This window comes from Panthera pardus, unplaced genomic scaffold (genome assembly GCF_024362965.1).
Source record: "Panthera pardus isolate Hobbes unplaced genomic scaffold, ASM2436296v1 HiC_scaffold_16, whole genome shotgun sequence".
NCBI classification, from domain to species: Eukaryota; Metazoa; Chordata; class Mammalia; order Carnivora; family Felidae; genus Panthera; species Panthera pardus.
In genome coordinates, this window is record NW_026526721.1 from 150905866 (window position 1) to 150919333 (window position 13468).

General features: G+C 49.3%; 1 protein-coding gene across 1 annotated transcript in view; it reads left to right on the top strand.

Moving 5' to 3' along the window:
• SCN10A (sodium voltage-gated channel alpha subunit 10) overlaps window positions 1-13468 on the top strand; it is a 94332-nt gene that overhangs the window by 70107 nt on the left and 10757 nt on the right. The window contains exons 19-24 of the mRNA XM_053903974.1: window positions 243-397; window positions 3472-3645; window positions 7611-7733; window positions 9533-9817; window positions 10560-10613; window positions 11479-11620. Coding sequence (XP_053759949.1) covers window positions 243-397; window positions 3472-3645; window positions 7611-7733; window positions 9533-9817; window positions 10560-10613; window positions 11479-11620 — 933 coding nt within the window. The remainder of the gene's footprint in view (window positions 1-242; window positions 398-3471; window positions 3646-7610; window positions 7734-9532; window positions 9818-10559; window positions 10614-11478; window positions 11621-13468) is intronic.

Consider the following 13468-nt stretch of genomic DNA (forward strand, 5'->3'; position numbering starts at 1 on the left):
AGGACAACAGTTGGGGAGGGGTTGAGAGTGGGTGAGGCCAATGGCGGGGAAGAACCCCCAAAGCGCAGGATCGGGAGGCCGCCCGAGAGGGCCGCCGCATCTCTCTTATTCCAGAGAAGAATTCCTTCCTAAGGAGTGGCAGACGGGTTCCCCTGCAGAGCGGTGTCTCAGCGGGGCTAGAGCAAAAATGCTCCTCCCGCCCCAGGTGGACACCATTCGTCATCAGTCACCTCTCCCCACAGGCTGCATTCGCCACTGTCCCTGCTGCAAAGTGGACGCCAGCAAGTTTCCATGGGCCGTGGGCTGGCAGGTGCGCAAGGCCTGCTATCGCATCGTGGAGCACAGCTGGTTCGAGAGCTTCATCATCTTCATGATCCTGCTGAGCAGCGGGTCTCTGGTAAGGGGAGGCAGGGTCCCTGCCCCCGAGCCCTCCAGATGGCGTCTCCCACAATCCCAAGGTCCTAGAGCCGCAGTAGTGAACTCCCCCGGTTCCTAGCCTGGAAGCCCCCAAGCTTGGCTGGCGGGAGAGCTGCAGCCCAGCATGCGGCTCCTCTAGCAACAGGGTGGGGTGGGTACTCACGGTGCCCACGTCACGGCCTGCTGAACCCGGCGGCTGGTATTTCAAGCAGCAAGGGCATGCGTCCCACTTTATAGACGGGGCAACTGACGCTCAAAGGGCTTGAGGCACTTGTCCCGGGTCCCCCAGCTTGTCAGTAGCAAAACCTACCTTTGCCCTCATTGGACCCCCAAGCCCCTGGCTTTCTACCCCCCGAGCCTCCCAAACACTGGCCTTCTCTGAAGGCCCGGGACCAAGACGGCCATCCTTCTTCATCTTGCAAGTTGAAGCCCCTTGCAAATACTATTACCTGTTCAAAGCTCACAGCAAATGATCACATCGGCCCTTGTCAAGATGTAATTGCCTGGGGAGCTGGTCTGAAGGCGGATTCCGAATCGGAGCGCGGGTGAGGCCTGAGAATTTGCATTTCCAGCAAGTTCCAGGAGATGCTGATGCTGCACACCGCACTTTGAATAACAAGGCCTGACAGGCACAGAGCTTCTGAGGAATTCCTAAGTCAGGGATTTTGAGTTAGGCCTCTGAAGCCCCTTGCTGAAAGCCCAGCTTTCAGGGACGAGGAAGGATGCTTCTGACAGTGCCTTGGTCTCACGCTCCCTGCACAACCTCAGCTAATCTTCCTGATGGACCAACGTAGATGTAGACACAGGAAGGGACTCATCGTCCCCAGGTGTCTGCACCTTATGGATGAGGAAGTCACAGCCCAAAGACACAAAGGGGCCTAGCTAATTAGTTAAAGGTAGGACGAGAGGCCCTCTCTCTTGACTCATGGCTCTAAGCGTTTTCACTTGTTTTGCCCTTTGGGTGTCACTTACTCCCTAAAAAGAATCTACTGGATATCTGGGCACCTACTTAAATGCCAGATTTCCCGGGAAGGGTGCCAAAACCGCTGAGTGTGTGTCCTCAGCCTTAGGGGGGGGAGCAAAGGCAGGTGAGAAGACACGATGACTAGAAGACAGGTGACTAGGCAGGCAATGGCACCAGTCCCCCAGAACAGGACTGCTCTGCCACCGCGGGGGAGGGCGTGGCAGCATCGGAAGGTGCCACTGGTGGTGAGGGTCCACTGCTGTCGCCGGCTCTGCAGAGCATTGGGGCACAGGCCACGTTGCAGGGCCAGAGGGGGCTGAGCAGTGATTTCCCCTACCCTTCCCTCTTTCCTGTCCTCCCTGAAGAGGACAACGGTCACATTTGCTGTTGACAAGGTACTTTCCTTATTACCTCATTGGCTCCTGTCTTTCCCCATGGGCCTTCTCTCCTCATTTCTCTTCTCCACGCTCCTCTGCTCCTTCCCTTCTTTCTGTTCTCCTCCACTCACCCCAGCTGCTCCCCTCTCCCCCAGCAGGGAGCGCGGATCCTGCACCAGCTGCTGGGCCCTCACCTCCCCATCTCCTTCCCCCAACGGACTGAACAGGCTGGCACCAAATTTAGTCTTCCTTATGCTTTTACTTTGAGTACTTAAAAAAAAAAAAATAACACAAGTTTTCATCTGACAAAGTAAAGTGCAAAAAAAAAAAAAAAAACTTGGAAATTATGGCAAAATGTAAAGAAAAAATATCACCCATTTTCCTATCACTCAAAGAGAATCTCACTTTGAAAACATTTTGGTATACTTCCTTCCCATCTTTCTTATGCATATAATACATAAATATTACAAAACTGAAACCACATTTATGCATTCTGTAATTTCTCAGTAAATTCTCACAGTAAATACACTCCTACTATCTGATTTAGTGGCTACAGTGCATTCCATTACGGACGGTGCCACCGTTTATTTAAATAATCCCTGGGTTCACTTCTAATAAGCATTGAATAGTCTATGTAGCCTCCTTTGAAGACACTGGCTTCTTTCCTGTCTTAGGTCCGGTCAGAAGCAGAACCAGAAGCAGGGCTTCTTGTACAAGCAGTTTGTGGAGGGCACACTCCGGGATGGAGCCCAGGAGGGAGGCAGGACGGGGAGAGGAGCTGCAAGGGTCCCATGAGGTCCAGCCTCTGTCTGATCCCACGGGAGCGACGAAGCATTAAGGGTGTCACGGAGCTGTCCCACCTTGATGCAAAGGGGACAGTCACTGGCTGCGGCTGTCTGCAGATGTCCCAGGCATTTCTGCAGGTGCAGGCAGTTCCCCTCAGGCCAAGGAGGTCCTCAGGAAAGGGGGCATCCACCAGCCATTAGTAGCCGACCTCGCAGCAGCTGGGGGACGGGTGCACCGGCCCCTTGGACCAATAACGTCTAGTGTCCTTCGGCTAAATTCTTGAAGGCAGCATTGCTGGGTCTCTTTGATTCCCTTTGCCAAATTGGCCTCCCAAAAGGCGGAACCAGATTTCAGCCCCCAGGCAGGTATGAGAGGAACCACTTCCCCACAGCCACGGCAACACTGGCCTCACCCTCGTCCTTTTTTTATCTTCACCAGTCTGATAAGAGAAAAAACGACATCTCTTCCTTTGAAAATCCTTAATTACCAGTGAGATAGAACATTCTTTTTCAGAGGTTCATCGGCGATTCTTACTTTCATTTTTGTGAACTGCCTGTGAACATCCTTTGATGCTTTTATTTTTAAACCGAGTCGCTGTTAGGTTCCCTTTGGTTCACTTCCAAGCCCCAATTTGAGAAGGTTTCCTTTCTCCTTTGCTCTCAGCATCCCTGCAAAGACTAAGCCAGGCTGCGTGCCCCGTCGGTTCTAGGGCGTCCTGGTTTATCTGTCACAGTGCCTCCTCCCCTATGGCACCAAACCCCCCGCACCCACGCCAAGCAGAGAAAACAAAACAATATGGGCAAGCCGGTTCCCAAAGCCCTCCTAGGGGCTGAGGGCAGGGCTGGCTGGGTCCTTCCCTGTCACTGGGCTCCAGTGCCGTGGGTCCAGGAAGCCTTCCATTCTGCCCCCTTTCATTCTTCCTTCCAGGCCTTTGAAGACTATTACCTTGACCAGAAGCCCACGGTGAAGGCCTTGCTGGAATATACAGACAGGGTGTTCACATTTATCTTTGTGTTTGAAATGCTGCTCAAGTGGGTGGCCTACGGCTTCAAGAAGTACTTCACCAACGCCTGGTGCTGGCTGGACTTCCTCATTGTGAACGTGAGTGGCTCATTGGCACATGTGGGGACCGGGGCCCCGACTTGTGACGACGGATGGCTGCAGCTAACGCAAAGAAAGCTTGAGGCCTCGCTTCACGGGCCACTCCAAAGAAAAGTCTCGAGCACTTAGCAAGGCATCTGAGAATAACCCTGCACACCTGTGAATGGTTAGATCAGGCAGTAGATGATTCTGGCACAGTGGTGGTGCTCAGGTGAGTCGTCAGTTCCTAGGTCTCCATCCAGAAAGACCACTTGCTGCCCTCTGTCTTCTATGTCTAAAGCAAGAGGACGCATGTGGCTCTCAAGGGTCTTATGCCCTTGCATCCCTTGACAGGACTTTTGGACCTAGGGGAGCCGAGGACTGCACAGCACAGGGAATCTTCCCACCTGCTGACTCAGTGGTCCTCAGCCCTGGCTATACTTTAGAATCGCCCGGGGAACTCTTAAAAATACAATGAACAAATGCCACTACTCCCAGAGATTCCGATCTCTCTGGTCCTGGGTGGAGTCCAGGCATCGGTGTCTTATCAAAGCTCCAATGTGTGCACAGCCAGACCGAGAATCACCGTGCTTGCCCCACCGGCTTCTCCCCATTGGCGCTAAAAGAGACAAAGGGTCCCTTTGGAGAGGCGCTGAGCAGGAAGCTCACGTGTTCAGATTCATACTAACCTTTGGCCACCAATCCCTGCATCAGAGGGGTTACCAAGTGCCTCCCATCTGATAGACTTATGTCTCCTCACAGCTGTGAAGAGACCGTCCTCAGTGAAATCCCCTAAGAGCCTTCTTAGCCCCCAAGAGCCAGGAGTGGTCTGTCCCTCGTCCTAACCACCACAGTCCTCCAACTCTGTCCAGGCCCTTGCCCTCTCGGCTTTGCAGGATGGCTGCCTGAGTTGCCTGCTCACTGCAGCACAGCTACGGGTCCCCGCAGGCGGGGGGAGGCACGTGCTGTGTATGTCTCTGCCTCCCACACTCCAGCAGCCACCAGCACCAAGGGCTGCACATCAGAGGTGTCAGGAACTGTGTCTGTATTTGGTGCTTGCCTCCTGAAGCTGGATGGGGTCCAGTACAGAACATTCCGTCCAGCCTCCTGTGCTGGCAGGTCCCCCACAGCAGGTCTGTGCACTCAATTCTCATCTTTTCCTGATACCAACGTACTGGAAGCAGCAAGACACAGCACTGCAGGGATTAGCTAGGAGGCCTGAAATCCGAGTCATGGGTGATAGCTTTGTGCATATAAAATTATTACTCGTAAGTGAAGGAAAAGTGTTTTATTCTGGCTTCCCACCTCTGTTAGGGACACAGTCGCTCTGACCTACACTAGTTTAAGCCCCCACCACCTTCAATGGTCACCCACTCATTCCATCCATCCTCTTCCTAATTCTTCCTTATGACCATCCATCCTTCCTTCCATACATCCCTCCTTCCATCTATCCAGCCATTTGCTCCTCCTTTTTCCATTCTTCCAAACACCCATTCACCTTTATTTCTTCCATTTATCTTCTCTGTCAGTCCTCTCCCTCTTTCCATCTATTCTCATACTTCTTTCTTTCTTCTCTTCTGCCCATGCATTCATCCTAACCTTTCTTTCATTTATCAACTGGCCCTTAATCCTTCTATCTTTCTACCTTTTGATTCACTTTTCTATCTGACTGTTCAACCATCTAGCCATTCTCCAATCTCTTTCATTGATTTATTCTATCCAACTCTCTCTTCCCATTCATCCATCAATTTACCTAGCCATCCACTCTTCTCCCTTTCATCTATCTCATCCACCCACTATTCTATACTTCCATATTTTATCCTTTCTTCTTTCTTCCATCCTTCCCTTCAACTATCTATTCTATCCATCTTTGATCCTTTTTTTTTTAATTTTTTTTTTAATGTTTATTTATTTTTGAGACAGAGAGAGACAGAGCATGAATGGGGGAGGGTCAGAGAGACAGGGAGACACAGAATCCAAAGCAGGCTCCAGGCTCCCGGCCGTCAGCACAGAGCCCAATGCGGGGCTCAAACTCACGGACTGTGAGATCATGACCTGAGCCAAAGTCGGACTCTTAACCGACTGAGCCACCCAGGCGCCCCCCATCTTCGATCCTTTAATTCATTCGTCATATCCAAACATCCTTCCATCTTCCATCCATCTTCCTTCTTTCTCTCCTTCCTCTCATCCATCCCAACATGTTTCTATCTTTTCTTCAATTTATCAAATGTTTATTTATGACTACTGAATATAGTATTGTCTTATGAAGTGCTCTGGGAGAGACAGAGGCCAAGAAATAAGAACTCCTTATCTCCAGGAGTTTAGGCTATAATCTTCCAGCAGATAAGACACACAGAGAGAAATAAACCTATTACGGGGCAGGGGGGAGAGGTGAGGAGGTGAGCACTGCTGGAAATAATTAGTGTCTTTGGGACAGAGAGACATGAGCCTGTGGGGGTGGGGTAGTTGGGAAGGCTTCATGTAGGAAGTGACATTAGATGTAGGGCTTAAAATGAACAGGAGCATTGAGGTGCAAAGAGGACTGGGGGGGGGTGCAATCTTAATTAAAGGGTGACTGAGCAAAGGCACAGACACAGGCACATTTAAGGAACAATCTTATTTGGGTAGAATATATAGGTGAAACATGACTGAAAAAGGAGTCTGCAGCTATGGAGTCTGGAACCTAACCCGAGGGTGATAAAGTACCAGTAAATGTTGGGAGTAAGAGACACACACGATTATAATAAAATTCGCAGTGGAGAATGGATGGAATGGACACAATCCTAGAGACCAGTTGGGAGGCTAGTGGCCTGAGCAGTGGGAGTGGTGGTGGGCTTGGATAGAGTGACCCCAGATCTTGAATCTCCAACTATAGATTTTGCACGTGAGGCAGCCCTCCCAGGGGGCTGAGAAAAAAAACTGAATAGGGCCCAGCATGAAACTCCCTACCCTTTGTCAGCCAGACAGCTGGGTGCCATCTGCTGGTGTTTGGAGCCTTGCATGGAAGAAGAAAGGGGGTTCTTTCCATTCCAGCTTTCTGTGCTGGTGGAATAAGCTACTTATTTCGAGAATAGACATTGCTTGAGGCTCTATGTAATTCATATGTAAACCCCTTCCTTTCTGAAGGTCTGGTGTACATCCCCACCTAGCTTCCAGGATAAGCCAAGCCTGAATTCAGCCCACCAATCATAGTGCAGTTGGGGTCTTCCAAGATTGGGTCACAGTCTCTGGCAAGCTCAAGCCTATGCATATGGTACCACCCTGGCAACTTCAAAGTTTCTACAAGGTGTGACCATTTGTCCACATCAATTTGTGTCCTTTGTAGCCCTTGGTCAACACTTAAAAAAAGTGAAAAGCTGGCAGACCAATAGGGAGTCACAACCCAGTCATTATATCTCAGCCCTCTGTCAAACCTGGATTTCATGGACCATGCCACACTCTTACTTGGACTCTAATTTACACAGGGTGAAGGTATGACCTGGACTGGCAAGGCACTGACCCAAGGCCACAAAAAGAATCAGGGGATGAGAGGGAATTAGACCCCACCCAGAGCAGGACTCTTTCCACTCTACTTTTCTGAGAAAATACAGCCGGGGCTCACTTTGTATTCTTCAAAACAGACTTTCAGCATAGCCCCCATGAAGGGATGTCATCTCTCCAAGTCTCTGAAAGTTGAGTTTCAAGGCTATTGGAGCCTGGCTGGTGCCTCAAGGGAAAGGGAAGGTAATATACAGGGAGCTTGACCACCTACACACCATAGGGTCATGGTGTGCAAGACTGTTTTTCTTTCTCAGAAGTTCAGAGAAGTGATGAATGAAATCTTTAATAAAGGGGAAGAGATTGAATTCTCTCTAGACCTTTCACTGGAGTTCGGAATAAGATGGAAGTCAGGATGATGACTTGGACAGAGACAGGGATTTCCTGTCTCCTTTTACCAGGACCTTCTAGAACCTAGAGTAATACTTTTCCTCTCTGCCTGCACTCAGATCTCCCTGACAAGTCTTATAGCGAAGATCCTGCAGTATTCTGATGTGGCATCCATCAAAGCCCTTCGAACCCTCCGTGCCCTGCGGCCCCTGCGGGCTCTGTCTCGATTTGAAGGCATGCGGGTAAGATCTACCTCCAAAGTGCTCTGGTCTGCAGCGTTTAGTACCCCCTTGTCCCCACCATGCCCTCCATGCCCCTGACCCAACTCTGAGCCCACCCCCACAGGTGGACTCTGGGTCCTCACCTCCTGCCGGGACTTTGGTGGCACTGCCATGTCCTAATGCTCTGGTTCTCCTTCACATCCCTTTATGAGCTCTCTTTCCTTCCCACCTCAAATATCACATCGAGCAGCACTCAGACTGACCCCTTCCTGCTCTTAGTGAAGTGATCCTGCCTCAACATCGTTTGCCTCCCATCTCTCCATCCTGCCTCTTGTCCTTATTGCCAAAATTTTGGAGCACTCCAAACTCTTCATCTTTCCAAGGCAAATGAGCCTTCCCTCTGACACTCCATTTAAATGTGGTGGCACCATCAGTTCAGCACCATGGCCACCACCCGCCAGAAGGCATCCTGTCCCACCCAGGGCAGCCATGGGATCCTATGGATTCTTCCCTTTCATCCATTCCTTTCTTCACCTATTGCTGTCACCTCCACCTTGCCCTGTCTTCCTCACAATGGAATACTCATAAGCCAGACCCTTGAATTACGGGGAGGTACAAGGGACCTTAATTTGTCCTCCTCCTCTTCCTCATAATTACAAAAGTCTCCAGGTACTGAAAGTGAGGTTTTGCTTTCTTCCAACACTGACTCAAAGAAGACATTCTGTCTTCAAAAACAAAAGTAGACTTTATTTTTTTAAAATCATTTCTTCTACATTTTTTAGCATGGAATCTTCTGTTTAAAAAAAAAGTAGACTTTAAAAATTCATTTTCACCTTCAGAAACACTAGCTTATGATTGAAATAGTTTGAAATTTATTTTATTTTATTTTATTTTATTTTATTTTATTCTATTCTATTCTATTCTATTTTATGTTTATGTATTTTTGAGAGAGTGAGCACAAGTGGGGGAGGGGCAGAGAGAGAGGGAGACACAGAATCCAAAGAAGGCTCCAAGCTCTGAGCTGTCAGCACAGAGCCCGACGTGGGGCTCAAACCCATGAACCAGGAGATCATGGCCTGAGCTGCAGTCGGACGCTTTACCAACTGAGCCACCCAGGTGTCCCTGAAGTTTATGTTACCTCTAGGTTGCTGCTTTACAAATAAGCAAGTTCGTGAATATGGTTTTCAATGATTCTTTTTTTTTTTTTTTTTTCAACGTTTTTTATTTATTTTTGGGACAGAGAGAGACAGAGCATGAACGGGGGAGGGGCAGAGAGAGAGGGAGACACAGAATCGGAAACAGGCTCCAGGCTCCGAGCCATCAGCCCGGAGCCTGACGCGGGGCTCGAACTCACGGACCGCGAGATCGTGACCTGGCTGAAGTCAGACGCTTAACCGACTGCGCCACCCAGGCGCCCCGGTTTTCAATGATTCTTGACCGAAGCACACCTTAAACTGTATTTGTTAAAGCTCCTTTAAAATTGCATTTAAGAATACAGCAAGGTCCTAGAAGTCTGTATGTGTAAGTACAACACACACACTCACACTCTTATATGAACATGTGTGTATTTCTAAGTTCACCTGTCTTCTCAGTCCTGGAGAAAGATCCTAAAACCTGCTTGGAATGAAGTTTAGGGAGAAGATCTAAGTCCATCTTCAGCTACCAAGAGTCTCTCAGTCTTCTGGGTCTGAATTATTGCCCTAATTAACCCACTTCTCTTTCTGCTCCCAAAAGCCACTGGTCTTGAAGCAGGCTGAGTGAGTGTAACAGAAGTAGGATCCAGCAAGAAGGGTTCCATATCCTTTTACATTTCCCCCCAGGTGGTGGTAGATGCCCTGGTGGGCGCCATCCCCTCCATCATGAACGTCCTCCTCGTCTGCCTCATCTTCTGGCTCATCTTCAGCATCATGGGCGTGAACTTCTTTGCTGGGAAGTTTGGGCGGTGCGTCAACAAAACCAATGAGAACCTTTCTCTTGTGCCTTTATCTATCGTGAATAACATGTCTGACTGTAAAGATCAGAACCACACTGGCAGCTTCTTCTGGGTCAACATGAAGGTCAACTTCGATAATGTTGCAATGGGTTACCTCGCCCTTCTGCAGGTGGTGAGTCCTGAGATCAACCATGTTTCTTCCTCTGGCTGCTTGATAATGTGGAAGGTCTGGGGTCTTCCACAAAATGCTATGTAGAGACTTTGCAAGGGGTAGCACTCAGTGTGAGCTGAAGTCACTCCCCATTCCTATGGACTAGCATGAGGCCAAAGAGCCTCACCAATTGATTCAATGTCACAGTGGTGCACAGTGGTGCAATTAGACAAGTGTGGGATGGTAGAATAGAATGGAGGGATGAACCTTCAATGGGATTGTATCAGGTGATGACTTAGAATTCACTACTTATCCAAAATAGACATGATACAGCCCCCTGTTCAGTCTTCTACTGCATATCCTCTCCTGGATGGTAATACTCCAGTCTATTGTAAGGATAGAAAGTGCTGGTGGTGATGACAGGCAAACACATTTACACTTCCATTCACTCATGCATTCATACCTTGCCTACATCTTGTTCACTCAGTCCTCCATTCAGTCAGGGGTTGATGCAATTGCTTATATATTTGTCACGCAGTTACCCACACCTTCATGCATCCCACTATTTGTTCATGCATTTGTTCAACAAATAATCCCTGGGTAGCTGTGGTGTGCCGGGCACTGTGCTTAGCCCTGGCACACATGGAGGATTGGTTCCAGGGGTCCCATGCTTTATGAGAAAAACAGACAAATCAGTGAATCAAAACAGAGTTCAGTGTAGACGATAGGCAGACACTGAGTGGCCTCTGCTCCTTGTTTCCAGGCAACCTTTAAAGGCTGGATGGACATCATGTATGCAGCTGTTGATTCCCGAGATGTGAGTCTCAGCCTGCTATGACGACTGCCTGCCCCTCCGTGCATCCCACTCACATCAGTCTATTTGAAATGGACTGAGGGTGGCCTTGGTACCAGAAGAGGCAGTCCCCCAACAGCCTGGCCCTGTCCCTCCCTGGAGCAGTGTCCAGCTGGCCCTCTACTGAGTGTTTAAGCCAACCGCACCTGTTCCCCTACCAGGCACACTACCCAGGCTTTCGAAGCTTTTCTGCTCACCATTGAGGAAAGTATCAGATAACCACTCCAGAACTGTGTACGAGGGCACTCTTGGGCAGAGGCAGGAACAGCGTGGTGGCTAGGACAAGGGTACTGTCACATCAGCCAGGTGGAGGAGATGGGTGCTGCTGAGGCAAGACCCTTTGCTGCTGTGGCAGACAGTGCCGATGCCCTGCCCCAGATCCCCTCAGCCTGCCTCTTGAGTCCACCAACGTGCTACATTTCTGATTCTCATCTGAGACCTGACTTTCTTCAGTGCCTTACGGCTCGCTCGGCAACCCCTCCCCCAAGGGCGGGGTTTGAATGTCCAAAGGGGCTGCCTCACAGATAAGTTTTGGGAGTCTGTAGAGAAGTGTTCCAGCTTCCCTGTGTCTTAGAGGTACAATTCTGAGGTGTGTTCCACACAGTTTATTGGAGAACCCCAACAGGATAAAGTGCCTGTTGTCCCCCAGTGCTGGCCTGCTTAACAACACCCCCTTCATCAACTTTTCTCCTGCTTAACCTCCCCCTCCCTCATTCCTGCTTCCTGGGATCACCTCCCAAATAAACCACCCACATCCGTGTCCTTGTCTCAGGGATGAGCACAAACATACACCCACTTGCTCTCCATGCCTCACTTTGTCTGTTCACAGGTGAACTTGCAGCCCAAGTGGGAGGACAATGTGTACATGTACTTGTACTTCGTCATCTTCATCATTTTCGGTGGCTTCTTCACACTCAATCTCTTCGTTGGGGTCATAATTGACAACTTCAATCAACAGAAAAAAAAGATAAGTGGGGCTCAGGTGTTTTTGCGGTGGTGGTGAATCTTCCACTCCTTGTCCCCTGGCCTCATGACCAAAATCAACACTACTCGCAGCCCTCATGCCTGACCGGGAGCCCAATTTTGACCTTTAATACCAACTCCCACCTTTGCACCCTGAGCACAGCCCTCACCCCTGCTGATGTCCTGGGGCTGCTGCTAGAAGAGTTACATTTCTCTGTGTCAGCAACGACCCTGTTCCTGCCTGAGTCCCCACCCTGTCTCCCAGAATGCCAAGGTCTTCCCAGCTAAAACCAGGTGCATTGGATATGTCCCAGGTGACCCTAGGGAAATATCAACAGGGAAAGAAATGGCCCCAGCACTTGCGGCCTCTGTCTGGGGCTATGACCCCCCAGAGCACTGAATCCAGGAGGCCTCAGGAAGGGCCAGAGCTCCAATGTTGGCAGAATCCCAACCTCCTTGGGAAGGGTAGGAAGACCCTCACCTCCATGGATGCTGACTCTGATGAATAGGAATCCAATCCCAGATAACCTTTCATGTTTCCATTACAATATGAGGGCATTAAAGGTATAAAATGCTTTCTTGTTACCCTCCATTAATCCTTTCATTTAATCCCCTCCATTCCTTTGAGGTGTATAGAGCAGAACTTTAGACTTATGTAAGCCAAGATCCAGAGAAAAAAAGGGTCATGGATAAATCACATAGCACAGCATTGAGAGCCCAGAATTGGTTGTGACATGACACAAACCTAGGCTTGCATTCCCTGCTCAACTATCACTATATGGCTGACCCTGGCAATATTAAAAACTTCTCTGAGCCTCAGGTTCTTCATCCATTCAATGGAGTTAATATTACCTACACAAGGATTCTGGTAAGAGGTAAATAAAACTCTGTACAAGAAGCACCTAGTTTAGGGCTGAGCTACTGTATTATTATTGTAATTTAGAATAAATGTCTAATGGTGCAGGCATCCCACCTGCAGAAAATCCTCAACCAGAGTTCTGGGGATAAGAAGTGGGGCCCTTCTCTGTCCCAGAGGGGCTCAGCAAGGTAGCTGTGAAGGCTGACCAGTGTCATCAGCACCCTAGAGGGTTTTGAGACCATTCAAGCAATCCCTTCTCTCATTTTACAGATGAGGAAACTGAGGCCTTGACAGGGAGCTGGCCACGTTAGGTGATAGAATGAGAAAAGCCAGTGATCAAATTGGGGGAGAAACTGTGTTTGCTGACTCCTTGCTCCAAATTTTCAGTGTGTCCCCACCAAGTGCTCCCAACCTCCTGCCCCTGCCTCCAGCCCCACCAAGAAGTTTCTCCCCAGAAGCCCTCTGTGCCCACAAATTTTCTGAAATCCCATAGATCTCCACAGATCTCAGCCCGCATCCCCACATTTGCAGTGACTAATTTACACGAACATGCTATGGAGATGGGAAGATTTCAAATTATGTCAGGAAGTGAAAGGTGAGGGGTTGAATGAAGGAGGTCTAGAGGGTCCTTAAAGAAAACCCAAAACTAAGGGAGGAAGGCATTTCCAACAGTGGAATTTAACTGTAACCGCAGAGGGCAACACACGTGGCGGGGCCTTAAGAGAACCAATCAAGAATTCTCCAAGGAATTCTTGGATAAGTCAGTAATAGTCCTCAGCTCCTCTTCAGAAAGGGGTTAAGCGGCTGGGTCTCAGGGTCTTTGTTCCAGAAGGCCCTGAAGGAAGCTCTTGCCCCTGGCAGGAACTGTGATTCTAGAAGCCTAGTGGATTTGACTGTAATGAGCAGGCTAGATTTAAGGCTCAGATTTAAAATGATATTTACCTTCTCCTGGGGTTCTACTCTCAAATGCCCCCTACTCTGTTGAGGCAACACCTCT